Source organism: Carica papaya, chromosome 2 (genome assembly GCF_054855325.1).
Source record: "Carica papaya isolate Zhongbai chromosome 2, ASM5485532v1, whole genome shotgun sequence".
Lineage (NCBI taxonomy): Eukaryota > Viridiplantae > Streptophyta > Magnoliopsida > Brassicales > Caricaceae > Carica > Carica papaya.
Genome location: NC_142310.1, coordinates 25,937,379 through 25,952,635, shown reverse-complemented (window position 1 = coordinate 25,952,635; position 15,257 = coordinate 25,937,379). Strand labels below are relative to the sequence as shown.

Here is a 15,257-nt window from a genome sequence, read left to right as displayed (position 1 = left end):
TTTTTAAAAAAATATTAATTCTAAAAACTGAAAATAAAATTTAGAATTTAAATCTCTATAGTGATAATTCATACATTTCATTTATTAATTAGTACGATCTCCTAAAGATAATATATGAGAACGTACAATTTCAATTAAAAAACTTTATAAAGAGAGGAAATACTATACATATTATTAAGGAATGATTATTGTAATTTAATTTTACAATATAATAATAAAAGTAATATATATGATTACTTATGTATTGACTTATGTAGTAGCCAAAAAACTCCTAAAGAAATCAACGATATATTTCTTGCAAAGTTTATGCGGTAATAATATATAAGTGTTGTCTCCCTTTAGTAAAAAAAATGATACTAGTATGGTATTAAAATATGCGCCTTCTGAACCTCGACAATCCATATTTGCTTTTAAGATAATTAACTTTTTTAAAAAAAAATTGAAATAAAATTTATCAATAGTAATTAACCACTACAAATATAACGAGAAGTACCGTCAATAATACATCCGACAACTGCAATAGAGATTGAGAAAACAAGAAGAAGGCAAAGTCATGTTCAAAAAACAATTAGAAGGAAACAATCTGTCCTCCATTACTGATTCTAACCTTTAAGATAATTACGATATGCTAGAGATTGCATGCTGGTGTAATATAAATAACAAAAAACAGTTAAAGATTATATATATGTGTGTATACGTATGAAGCAATACTTATTCTACTTGTTATTTAGACAACATTGCTATTATATCACAATAATATGTCATATTTAGCAAATTAAACAAGATATTGTCCAAACTACTTAAAGAAGCTAGTTGCAAGTGTACACATATACTTCCCATCAACACTCTGAATTAGTAATATATATGTGACTATAATTTTTTTATCTTTTAAAATATAGGGAACAAAGATAGATTAATCTATATATCTCTAAGTTAGTAGAACCCGAAATAAATCCAACAAAATAATTAAACAAATTTATAATTTTAGCGTATTTTTCCAGATACATGCATAATATTCATATTAATAAAAATATTAATTATTTGAGATATTACGATTAGATCGAGATCTTCAGTGAGGAAAATATTATTCCTTAATGCCATTATCCTAAATTTTAATTTAAAGATTGGAAGAGCATATCCATATGTATTAAATTCTATACAAAAATCTCATTTGAAATCTAGATAAATTTGAGTAGCTAGCTAGCTTAATCTTCCTCCTAACTAGACTGAATTTCTACATATACTACATCAATAATTCTTATGTCATCACTCCATTATGTAAAACAAAACAGAAAGAAAAGAAGAGAAAAGTGCATTATAATTGCTTAAAATTACATTGAGCATGCAGGTATTTTAATAAATAGTTGTAGCCATGTCAAGAAGGGGGAAGAGAAAAATTAAAGAATGAATAGTAGTACTAGTACAAGATATAAAATATTAAAGAGAAGATTAATTTGAAGAAAATCATAATTCAAAGTAATCCAAGTACATGTATGCATGCGACTCGACGACTACAACTATGATGGTGACAGCTACAACTATTATGATGACTACAACTATTAAGGCGACTACTACGATGAAACTGACAATATATCTTTGTGATGGAATGTAATTGGTTATTTAAAGTACATCTCCAACAACACTCCAAAAAATTTAAAATTAAATATCATAATACTCGATTCCTAAGGGCAGTTAAACCCACTAGACCATATCAGTCCATTATTTTGGTTGTTCTTATGGGTGAATGGCACCATCATCTCCGCTTATTCCCCGTCTGCTCCAGGTTGTTGGTGATGTGCTTGCGGGTTCATCCCATCAATGAACCACATCTGTAGCTGCTGCAACATCTGCACCGGATGATCCTCCGTGATCTTAGTGAATGTCTCCTTAGGACCCTTCATCACTCCTGCGTCTGTGGCCTCCTGAGGCTGAGGTGACTTCCAGAGTGTTCCAATACTCTTTTGGATTTCTTTGAAGTATTGTTCAATGAGCCAACCCAAATTGTTGAGATTAATAAGGTTGAGTTGGTGGAGGGGCTTCCCGATAAGACTTTGGAATATGATATACGTGATCTCTTTCTCGCGATTGTCCTTGCACTGTTTCTTCAGTTGATCAGTTGCCTTGGCGATCTTTTGGCACAAGAAGCTCTCTTGATTCACCATTTTCTTGCTTTGCTCCATCTCGGGCAACCTCTTAAAATCAGAAAGTACGCATTAAGCTCCAAAAGGGGAAGGCCAAACCTCTTGTTTTGAGTCATAGGGGTTGTAAATTATTGCACAGGCTTTGACATCGCAGAGAGTGCTGAGTTCACTCACTTTTTTCATCAATCCCTTCTTTCTTTTTTTGAACATGGCTTTTCTTGCAGAGTCGTTAGTGATATAAGTTAGCTTAACGTTCTTTTTAGTCATGGTGTTTTGTCGTGTCTATCCAAGGAGCAAGAGAGTGTATATATAGAATGAGACAAACATTGAATAGTTATTAGTAAGGAATGGGGAGTGGAGCATTTTAATATAGTAGAATATACAATGTAAGGTAAGATGTGGTGCATTTTAAAATTGCAAGTGAAATGTTCAAATTATCTCCAAAAATGTTATGCCTTTAATAGGGGATATGGGAAAATCTTGTCATTTAAGGAGTGTAATTCACAAAATTTAATTAGTAAAATATTGAAAGGCTGCACTTATCTAAAATCATCCAATCCTCCCTTTTAATTACAAGTTATTGATTCATTGTAATGCACTTATATACCTACTCTCTCTTGCATTATCCTAGCATGCATTGACACTTGAAATTAATCATACATGGCAACCATACACACCTCCTTATCTTACACACACTCACAGATATTACTCTTAATCATCAACTAATGTGGCCACCTCCTCCCAAATCAAACTTAATTATGTGTCTTGATCTCCTACACCTTCCACCATTTTATTTTTTACTTTTTTAAAAAAGAAACAAAAACCATAGATATATTGTTTTTTATTTGCTTTTATGCATTAATGTCAATATTCATTTTTTTCTAATTCGCAAAATAAATTTTATTTATAAGAAAAATATGTGATCATCCTTAAAATCAATGCTGGTTTTCTTCATCTTTCAATTTCTTCTGCAAACTTTACACTCCAAACCTTTATTGTTACCAAAGAAAATTTAATTACACATGCACAAGATTTCATAATAATTATACATATAATGTAGGCACATGGTGATTTTTTCTGAACTCCATAATAATTAATTATTTCATTTGCTATGTAGTACATAGAATATGATTATTAGAGCAATTATATATTTGATTTTATCTTTATGGAATACTGTAACACCCAAATTTTATTATTTTTATTTTTTAATTTATTTTAATTTATATTAGAATTTTAGTTTAATTTTTCAATATTTAATTTATAAGGTTTTAATTTAATTTAATAAAAATAAAAATAATAATAATGATAAAATAGGGTAAAATTATTTTTGGGATTTAATTGAAATTGATTTTGGGAAAAATAGGTGAAAATTTAGATTCTAGAGGTGTTTTTGAAAAGAAAATCAGAAATCGGGGGTCAAAACGCAATTTAAAAAAGTTGTGCTACGTCAGCAGCCACGTCAGCAGCCCAGTCAGCAGTCTCGGCCAACCAGAACACGCCGCGTGGCAAGGAAGCTGACACGGGAGGCCATGCGGGACGGAGGCATGTGGGCGATCTGCGTGCACGCGATCGAACGGTCCAAATCTCACGCGTGCGGACGGCCCAGATCTCACGCGCACGGACGACCCAGATCTCACGTGTGCGGATGGCCCAGATTGAATCACGCACCAACGGCACAGATCGCATCGTGATGGACGGTCAAGATTTATTCCTATTTTAATCACGATCGGACGGCCCAGATTAAATTGTGATGGACGGCTGAGATTAAAAGGGAAAGGTTATAAATAACCTCACCCACACCTGACCCCAAACCCTAGCCGCCAATACCCTCGCCGGAGAAGAACAACCAGTCACCGGAGGAGCCGACCGCCGCCACCTGCCGCCGCATCGGAGGGTTTTTCGACTGCTAAACGACGTAAAGTTTCTCCCCTTGGCTCATTTTTCGATGCTGAATCCGCCTATGGCAAAATTAGATCCAAACCACCGGCCAATCGGCTGGAAAATACCGCCGAAGTCCAGCGCCGCCGCCGCAGCTTCCCTCGGTTTTTACCTCCGATGAGGCCTTTTCCGGTTCCTGTTCGATGCAATTTTTACTCCATTGTGATCACCGTCCTTTTCTCTACAGGTTGACTAGAGCAAAACATCAAATCTTGACTCGCGCCGGAGAAGCCGCCGCATCCGAGAGTCCCGCCGTTGGTAAGTCTCAGTTTTTCGTGATTTTTTGGCCCACCGAGGGCCCTAGGGTTCTTTTATCGTACGAACCAATGCAAGTTTGGCAAAATTCGACCAAAAACAACCGAAAATGGTCAACCCGAGGTGGATCGCCGCCGCGGGCGGTGGTGCCGTCGTCGGAGCTCGACGGAGCCGCTGTGCCGAAATTCTGATATTGGCGAAAAAGAGGCCCTGGGTATGATTTGGGGTTTTTTGGGACACGTGCAGGTACTGGTAGTGCGTTTCAGTTTCCCGGAGAAAATTCAGGGAATTTAGGGACAGCCCGTATGCACATTGTAGAGCCGATTTCAGACCCCGAAACAAGTAAGAATTTCTCACCCTATTTTCTACCACGGTATTAAAGCTCAATAAATGATAAAACAGTATTTCATGAATTGTGTATAATTAATTAAGGTTGCTAATGGAGCCCGAATCTGATGTATTTTTCGGTCAGTTGTTGTTTGATCTATTTTATAGTTTTAAATGCAGTATGGTACCTAATGTGTTTATTTTATGGTTTCATATGCATGAATCATGGTTTCTTTTATTATGGTTTGAATTATAGTGAACCTGATGTTATGTTGTTTTGTTTGGTGTTCATTATTGGTTTACGTGTTTGTGTATGATTGAAAAATTGAGACCAAGGAAAATGGAAAAAAGGTTATGTGAATTGATAAATGGATAATATGGACAGTCTGACTAGATATCCTTGGAGATGGTGGACGGACTGGATCCGTAGGGAACCCTACCAGGAACGTGGTCTCTCATATCGGACGGGGTATGGAGACCTTATGTGTTTTGGCGCCCATCCCAGATGGGGTATGGGGACGGCCCGTTTAACCCTCATACCGGACGGGGTATTGAGGTTTATGGTTTTGGCTCCCATACCGGACGGGGTATGGGTACGGTGTGTTGAGGTTCATTGTTTTGGCACCCATACCGGACGGGGTATAGGGATAGCCCTAGAATCAGATTATTAATGTTGATGGTTCACGTGCAGCGGGGACCCCCTATGGATCCCCATGGATACTAGTAGGCTGGTAAAAGAGAAAATTTGTTGTCTGATTATTGAAGTACAAAAGTATAACATGTGTTATGTTATAAAGCGTATATGATTTTATGATGGTTATAATGTTATTGTTTCCATATGTTATTTTTACGAATCTCACTGAGGTAAGTGGACAGTAAAGGTTTTTATCATTAATAAATGAGTTTGTTATAAATTATGTTCCATTGGACGTTTTTATTTTCTACCAACCTTTACTTCTGTGGTAGTGAGATAGTGTGATGTCTTTACTGGGCTAGTGTAGCTCATTCCTTTCTTAACTATTTCATATCAGGAAGATGTGGTTACCGAGCCCGTTCCGCAGGAAAACAGCGAGTTAGATACCTAAAGATTTTATAGTTCTATTTATAGTTTTTATTTCGAGTATTTCTTTTAATTAGCTTATTCTTTCATACGTTGAATACGTTTATGGTTATTGTCTAAGGGATGTTAATCAGAATTTTTATTTCGTTTCCGCATTTAAAATTTTTGATATATACATCTTCATTTAAAATTCCGGGGCCGTTACAGTTGGTATCAGAGCTGCGTTCCTCAGACTCATCCCTTATACAATAATGCTTAGAGAAATACCCACCGATAAATCGTTACTCAACTCTTCCGTGTGAAATGCAGGTGCAAAGAAATAAGGAGAGGAAGACCCCCACTAAACTGGGTAGCCCAGGATGATTCGCTTCGGGAAGATGTGGACAGAATATTTGAGATACTGGAAAGGATCATGGCTGCCCAACAAGGTCGAGAGGAGAGAAGGGAGTTACCCGAACCTCCCCCACTACCACGGGTTGAGCCACCGCTACAGTAAGCGGATCCCGAGCCACCCTGGCATGAGCCTGCTCCACCACAGTACCACCCGGCACAACCGCGGTAGTATGAACCGGTGCCCCAGCAACCGTACTGTCTGGCACTGCCACAGTACAATCCGATGCCCCCACCATATCAGCAGGTGCCACCATAAGGCCCCCCAGTCTATCCCCAGCCGGGCCAAGTCCCTCTTCCACGGGACCCAGCTCCTTCCTTGATTGACCCATGCTACATAGAGAGGTACAGGAGACTGAACCCTTCCACTTTTGCAGGGGGATCCTCTTTTGAAGATGCCTAGTACTGGTTGGCAGAGACTAAGAGAGCTTTCAAGACCTTGAGAGTGGTTCCTGAGGAGAGAGCTGCCCTTGCTTCCTACATGCTGGTGGGAGCTCAAGCAGACCACCATGCCTACACCAGCCACTTGGGAGCAGTTCTTAACAGCCTTCTATGCAGAGTATCTCCCTGAGCACATCCGACACCTGAAGGAGATGGAGTTTGTTCAGCTGGTCCAGGGAAACATGACGGTATCGGAATATGCTAGTAAGTTCCTAGAGTTGGGCTGATACTCCCCGGAGACATTGATGGATGAAGGTAGGAAGGCTAGGAGATTCCAGTAGGGCCTCCGCCTTGAAATCAAGCAACACTTATTGGTACTGGAGCTCAAGACATACTCAGCCGTTCTAGCAAAGGCACAGATTGTGGAGAGGAGTTTCAACACCCGTCCTCAGTCAGCAGGGAGTCACCGACCCTCGGCTCCACCCTACAGACCAGCACCTACTGTGTCGGTCCAATAAAATAAGAGGCCCAGACTAGTGATCCAGGCCCCTCCTCAGGCTCCAGGGGCAGCATGTGGAAAGATCTGCCAGCACTGTGGCAGGGATCACGGGGACCGACCATGCTACCACCTCAACAACATCTGTCGCATATGTGGTAGTGCCCAGCACTATTCGAGAGAGTGCCCGAGGAACCAGAACCAAGGGAGACCTCCTTTTCAGGGCAGGGTTTACAACCTTACCCAACAGGATGTCGACGCCGACCCGGACGTGGTACAAGGTATGTACACTATCGGTGACTATATTGCTCATGTTTTATTTGACACTAGTGCATCGCATTCATTTTTTTCACATGTTTTTGCTTCCAAACTTAATGTATCACCTGATAAACTTGATTCATTGTTGTTTGTGTCTACTGCTGGGGGTGAAACACTATTAGGAAAAGTTATCTACAGGGCTTGTGCCATGGAGATAGCAAATAGAAAACTGAGTGTAGACCTGATAGGGTTAGACACGGGGGATTTTGATGTAATCTTAGGAATGGATTGGTTAGCGGCGCATCACGCCACCATAGATTGCTTTAACAAGAAAATTGTATTTAATCCTCCCAATGAGTAGCCATTTATAAATTAATAAAATCATTTAGTACTTATTCCTTGATGGTAAGTTTTCTTAATTTTTTTTGTACCTTAATCTTGCTATTTTCTTTAACTAGGCAAGCCCAAAAAGGAAATTTGTATCCAAGAGATTCTGGTAGTCTGAGACTTTCCAGATGTCTTTCCAGACGAACTACTCGGACTAACAGTGGACAGGGAAGTCGAGTTCACTATAGACTTACAGCCAGGCACCCAGCCCATTTCGGTTGCTCCTTACCGCATGAGCCGTATTGAGATGAAAAAGTTGAGGAAACAGATCACTGAATTGCAAGAAAGTGATTTTATTAGACACAGTGTGTCCCCTTGGGGTGCCGAAGTCACTTTTGCAAGGAAGGGAGATGGAACGTTGAGACTGTGTATTGATTACAGAGGATTGAACAAGGTTACGATCAAGAACAAATATCCCCTTCCAAGAATTGATGACCTCTTCGATCAACTGTAGGGTGCACAGGTCTTCTCTAAAATAGACCTGCGATCAGGTTACCATCAGGTGAAGATAAGAACAGAAGACATCCCCAGGACGGCCTTTCGAACCAGGTACGGACACTATGAGTTCCTGGTCATGCCATTTGGGCTAACCAACGCCCCGACAATCTTTATGGATCTGATGAACAGGGTCTTCAGAGAGTTCTTAGATCAATTTGTTATCGTGTTCATCGATGACATCTTAGTCTACTCAAAAAATCAGAGAAGAACATGCTCCCCATCTTGCCCAAGTTTTGCAGGTCCTCAGAAATAAGAAGTTATATGCAAAGTTGAGTAAGTGTGGATTCTGGCTTGAGCAGACCGCCTTCCTAGGACACATCATATCGAAGGAATGAGTATCAGTGAATCCTGAAAAGGTTGAAGCAGTACTTGGCTGGGAGAAGTTGACATCAGTTAAGGAAATTCGGAGTTTCCTGGAGATGGCAGGTTATTACCGCAGGTTTGTTGAAGGATTCTCCAGCCTAGCAGCTCCTCTAACCCGACTCACAAAGAAGAATGCCAAATTTAAGAGGAATGAGGACTGCGAAAGAAGTTTTTTAGAATTAAAGAAGCGGCTGACTACTGCACCCGTACTGGCTTTACCGAGTGGATCGGGAGGATATACAGTTTATAGTGATGCCTTCTATCTATGCCTGGGTTGTGTCCTGATGCAGCATAGAAAGGTCAATAGCATGTGGGTCCAGGCAGTTAAAAAATCATAAGAAGAATTATCCCACCCATGACTTGGAGCTTGCCGCAATCATAGACGCCTTGAAAACCTGGCGCCACTACTTATACGGAGAGACCTTTCAGATCTATACAGATCATAAGAGTTGGAAACATATATTCACTCAGAAGGATCTCAACATGCGTCAGAGAAGGTGGATGGAACTCCGTAAAGACTATGATTGTGATATCTTATACCATCCGGGTAAGGGCAACGTGGTAGCAGATGTTCTCAATAGGAAAAGTGCAGGTATCTTAGCCCATTTAATGGTTTCAGAATGTAGGCAAATTAGGGCCACACAACAGGTTCGACTTCAGGACTTGAGGAGGTCACATGTTTGGGCCGCCTAACAGTCCAGCCCGAGTTAATCCAGAGAATAAGGGAAGCCCAGTCAGTCAACCCCGCCCTGGTAGCCCGCAAGAAGGATGCAGAACAGGGTGTGAGCTCAGCATTCTGAATCTCTGCCAATGGATTACTCTGTTTCCAAGACAAGGTGTGTGTCCCAGATGATAATGAGTTAAAGAGAGACATCATGACAGAGTCCCATAACTCGAAGTTTGCCATGCATCCGGAAGCACCAAAATGTACCAAGGCATGCGACCCCGATTTTGGTGGAATGGGATGAAGAGAGACATAGCCGACTTTGTATCCAAGTGCTTGGTATATCAGCAGGTCAAGGCAGAGCATCAGCGCCCAGGTGAGCTACTTCAGCCGTTACCGATTCCGGAGTGGAAGTGGGAACACATCACCATGGACTTCGTAACGGGATTACCCAAGGCACGTTCAGGACATGACGCCATCTGGGTAATCGTTGACTGGCTTACTAAATCCACTTCTTGGCCATCAGAATGACCAACCCTTGGACAAGTTGGCAAGAATGTATATCCAGAAAATAATCAGATTGCACGGAGTTCTAGTGACAGTGGTATCCGACAGGGACCCCAGTTTCACTTCTCAATTTTAGAGTAGCTTTCAGCAAGCCATGGGAACAAAGCTGTCTCTCAGTACTGCCTTCCATCCTCACACTGATGGACAATCAGAAAGGACAATTCGTAGACTTGAGGATATGCTCCGAGCATGTGTCCTTGACTCCGGGGGTCATTGGGACGACCATCTACCCCTAATAGAGTTTGCCTACAACAACAGCTACTAAGCAAGCATCGGCATAGCTCCATATGAGGCGTTATATGGGCGCCCGTGCATATCACCGATTTGTTGGGAAGAAGTGGGCGATAGAAGATTGTTCGGCCCGGAGTTGGTAGAGGAGACCACGTCTAAAATAGTTAAAATCAGAAAGAACATTCAGACAGCTTAGAGCAGGCAAAAGAGTTATGCGGACACCCGAAAGAGAGATCTAATGTTTGAGAAAGGCGACTGGGTATTCCTTAAGGTCACTCCTTTTAAATGAATCAGTAGGTTCGACAGGAGGGAAAAATTGAACCCCCGATTTATTGGACCTTTCGAAATCTTAGACAGGATTGGTACTGCTGCCTAAAGACTAACACTGCCTCCAGAGCTCTCCAAGGTCCATAATGTGTTCCACGTATCCATGCTACGTAAGTACAACCCAGACCCCTCTCATGTCTTGGCTCATGAACCGCTTCTACTCCAAGAGGACTTATCTTATGAAGAAGTACCAGTCGGTATCACAGACCGAGAGAGCAGGATACTCCGCAACCGAGAAATATCATTTGTAAAGGTCGTGTGGCAGAACCACACGCCAAAGGAGGCTACCTGGGAGCTAGAATCAGATTTTAGAGCCCAGCATCCCCATTTGTTCGACTAAGAGTAAGAGGCAAATTTAGGGAACCAAATTTCTTTAAAGGGGGGAGAGTTGTAACACCCAAATTTTATTATTTTTATTATTTAATTTATTTTAATTTATATTAGAATTTTAGTTTAATTTTTAAATATTTAATTTATAAGGTTTTAATTTAATTTAATTTAATAAAAATAATAATAATAATAATGATAAAATAGGGTAAAATTATTTTTGGGATTTAATTGAAATTGATTTTGAGAAAAAGGGGTGAAAATTTAGATTATGGGGGTGTTTTTGAAAAAAAAATCAGAAACCGGGGGTCAAAATACAATTTAGGAAAATTGTGCCACGTCAGCAGCCACCACATCAGCAGCACAGTCAGCAGCCCTAACCAACCAGAACACGCCGCGTGGCAAGGAAGCTGATGCGGGAGGCCACGCAGGACGGAGCCACGTCGGCGATCCACGTGCACGTGATCGAACGGTCCAGATCTCACACGTGCGGACGGCTCAGATCTCACGCGCACGGACGATCCAGATCTCACGCGTGCGGACGGCACAGATCACATTGCGATGAACGGCCCAGATTTATTCCCATTTTAATCGCGATCGGACGACCTAAATTAAATCGTGATGGACGGCTGAGATTGAAAGGGGAAGGTTATAAATAACCTCACTACACCTAACCCCAAACCCTAGTCGCCAGTACCCTCGCCGGAGAAGAAGATCCAGTCACTGGAGGAGCCGGCCGCCACCACCCGCCGCCGTACCGGAGGGTTTCCCGACCGCCAAATGAGGTAAATTTTCTTCCCTTGACTTGTTTTTTGATGTTGAATCTATCTATGGCCAAATCGGAGACAAACCACCGGCCAATCTATTGGAAAACACCGCCGAAGTCCAGCGGTACCGCCGCGGCTTCCCTCAGTTTTTGCTTCTGACGAGGCCCTTTCCGGTTCCCATTCGATGCAATTTTTACACCACTGTGATCACCGCCCTTTTCTCTACAGGTTGACCGGAGTAAAACATCAAATCGCAACTTGCGCCGGAGAAGCCACCGCACCTGAGAGCTCCACCGCCGATAAGTCTCAGTTTTTCGTGATTTTTTGGCTCACTGAGGGCCCTAGGGTTGTTTTATCGCAGGAACCAATGCAAGTTTGGGCGAATTCAGCTGAAAATGGCCAAACCGAGGCGGATCGCCGCCGCGGGTGGGGGTGCCATCGCCGGTGCACGGTGGAGCCGCCGTGCTGGAATTCTGATATTGGCTGAAAAGGGGCCCTGGGTCTGATTTGGGGCTTTTTTGGGACACGTGCAGGTACCGGTAATGCATTTCAATTTTTCGGGAAAAATTCAGGAAATTTAGGAACAGCCCGTAGGCACATTATAGAGCCGATTTCAGACCCCAAAACAAGTAAGGATTTCTCACCCTATTTTCTATCACGGTATTAAAGCTCAATAAATGATAAAACAGTATTTCATGAATTGTGTATAATTAATTAAGGTTGCTAATGGAGCCCGAATCTGATGTATTTTTCGGTCAGTGATTGTTTGATCTATTTTATAGTTTTAAATGCAGTATGGTACCTAATGTGTTTATTTTATAGTTTCGTATGCATGAATCATGGTTTCGTTTATTATGGTTTGAATTATGGTGAACCCGATGTTGTGTTGTTTTGTTTGGTGTTCATTATTGGTTTACACATTTGTGTATGATTGGAAAATTGAGACCAAGGAAAATGGAAAAAATGTTATGTAAATTGATAAATGGATAATGTGGACAGCCTGACTAGATATCCTGGGAGATGGTGGACAGACCGGATCGTAGGGAACCCTACCGGGAACGTGGTCTCTCATATCGGACGGGGTATGGAGACCTTATGTGTTTTGGCGCCCATACCGGACGGGGTATGGGGACGGCCCGTTTCACCCTCATACCGGACGGGGTATTGAAGTTTATGGTTTTGGCGCCCATACCGGACGGGGTATGGGGATGGCCTGTTTCACCCTCATAACGGATGGGGTGTTGAGGTTAATGGTTTTGGCACCCATACCGGACGGGGTATGGGGACGGCCCTGGAATCAGATTATTAATGTTGATGGTTCACGTGTAGCGGGGACCCACTATGGATCCCCACGGATACTAATAGGCTGGTAAAAGAGTAAATTTGTTTTCTGACTATTGAAGTGCAAAAGTATAATATGTGTTATGTTATAAAGCGTATATGATTTTATGATGGTTATAATGTTATTGTTTCTATATGTTATTTTCACGAATCTCATCGAAGTAAGTGGACAGTAAAGGTTTTTATCATTAATAAATGAGTTTGTTATATATTATGCTTTATTGGTCGTTTTTGTTTTCTACCAACTTTTACTTCTGTGGCAGTGAGGTAGTGTGATGTCTTTACTAGGCTAGTGTAGTTTATTCCTTTCTTAACCATTTCAGATCAGGAAGACGTGGTTCCCGAGCCCGTTCCGCAGGAAGACGGCGAGTTAGACGCTTAAAGATTTTATAGTTCTATTTATAGTTTTTATTTCGAGTATTTCTTTTAATTAGCTTATTATTTCATACGTTGAATACATTTATGGTTATTGTGTAAGGGATGTTAATCAGAATTTTTATTTCGCTTCCGCATTTAAAATTTTTGATACATACATCTTCATTTAAAATTCTGGGGCCGTTACAAATACTATTAATCACAATTATTAAAGTTATAATATCTCTCTATATCACAACAAATTATATACATTTAGTAGACAATTAACTACTGTATGCAATCGAGCTTTATTTTTTATTTTCTTTGTTCACAATAATACTTACATTTTTTCATGAAGCTATAACTAATAACCAATAATTATTTTGAAAAAGAAGACTTGTTTAAAGATCATATGTGCAAAAAAAATACTTAAAATACATAATAAGGCATACAAAAGAAGGAAAAGAAGAAGAAAATTATGCATCTTTGCTTTCAATCAATTACATGCAACTAAGAAATCCACTACACTAATTTGTTTTAGATATGTAATGTAGTGTTTAGACCATTTTATGGTTGTTTCTGCCACTTTTTAGATGATGCACTTGTTTTATGCTATAAGGTCTCATGTATTTAGATGATACTTATGGTTGGTTTTGGCATATAGGAATCCCTAATGGTTAGTTTTATAAATATATTTGTTATTGATAAAAGCTCTCTTACTTTTCAAAAAGAATATTAATTCTGAAAAATGAAAATAAAATTTAGGATTTAATTTTTTTTAATAAAAATTCATATATTTCATTAATTAGGTGACACAATCTCCTAAAGATAATGTACGAAAAACATAATTCGAATCCAAAATCTCTTATAAAGATAGGAAATCCCAATCATATTGTTAAGGAATGATTAGTATGATTCAAATTTAAAATATAACAACAAAAGTAATATAGATGAATACATATTAACTTTTGTGATATCTAACAAATTTTAAAGAAATCAAAGTATAGTTCTTGCCAAATTAATGCAGTAATAATATAAATATGTTGTCTCTCTTCTAGTAAACAAAATGATACTAGCATGGTTCAATACTCCATATTGACCTTTTATATTATTTTTTTCAAATAAAATAAAATTTATCAATGATAATTAATCATTACAAACACAAGGAGAAGTGCCATTAAAAAATATATCGGACAATCATAATACAAATTAAGAAGGAAGAGAAGGCACAACCATGTTCAGAAAACCACTAGAAGGAAACAATTCACTATCCATTATTGCTTCTAACCTTTAAGATAATTATGATAAGTTATAGATTACATGCTACTATACATATAAATAACTAAAACTAATTAAAGATTACATGTGTGTGTGTGTGTGTGTGTATATATATGTAAAACAATCCTTATTCTTAATATCGCATATTTAGCAAAATATACAAGATACTATCTAAATACTCAAAGGAGCTAGTACACGTAGACTTCTCATCAACACTCTAAATTGGTAATATATATGTGAGAGTAATTTTTTAGCTTTTTAAAATATAGGAAAAAAGATAAAACAATCTATCTATCTATTAGCTAGTTAAAAGTCGAAATAAGTCTATTCAAGTAATTGAATAACATATTTATAATTTAGTTTGACATATTTTTCTTGATATAAGTATAATTTCATATTAATAAAAATATTAATTGTTTAAGATGGTCATAATATATCAGGATTTTCTTTAATGAAAATATTATTTCTTAATCTCAGTATCCTAAATTTTAAGTCTAAGATCCAAACGTGTATTCATATATATTAAATCCCATACAAAAATCTCATTTGAAATCTAAAAAAAATTTGAGTGGCTAGCAAACTTAATCATCATCCTAAATAGACTGAATTTCTATATATACTACATCAATAATGCTTCTATCATCACTCCACTACATATAAGAAAATAAAAGAAAGGAAAAAAAGAGAGAAAAACATTCCAATAGTTTAAAACTACATTGGACATGCATGTATTTTAACAAATAGCAATGAAGCGACATCAACCTGGGGCAAGAGAGAAAATAAAAAATAAAAGAGTAGTTCTAGTACATGAGATATAAAATATTGAAGAGAAGATTAATTCTAATGCAAACCAATACCTTTACATGCATGCATGCGATGCGATGTGATGACTATGTTGACTATTTCG

General features: G+C 39.1%; 1 protein-coding gene across 1 annotated transcript; it reads right to left on the bottom strand.

The window, feature by feature from the left end:
* Positions 1-1,763: 1,763 nt before the first annotated feature.
* LOC148268914 (agamous-like MADS-box protein AGL80) lies at positions 1,764-2,180 on the bottom strand. Its single transcript, XM_088212262.1, has one exon. It carries the CDS (start codon positions 2,178-2,180, stop codon positions 1,764-1,766), a length of 417 nt encoding a protein of 138 aa, XP_088068388.1.
* Positions 2,181-15,257: the final 13,077 nt, after the last annotated feature.

What these genes read in the sequence shown, in the direction of transcription:
- LOC148268914 (XM_088212262.1), bottom strand. Translation starts at nt 2,180, where the DNA reads ATGGAGCAAAGCAAGAAAATGGTGAATCAAGAGAGCTTCTTGTGCCAA.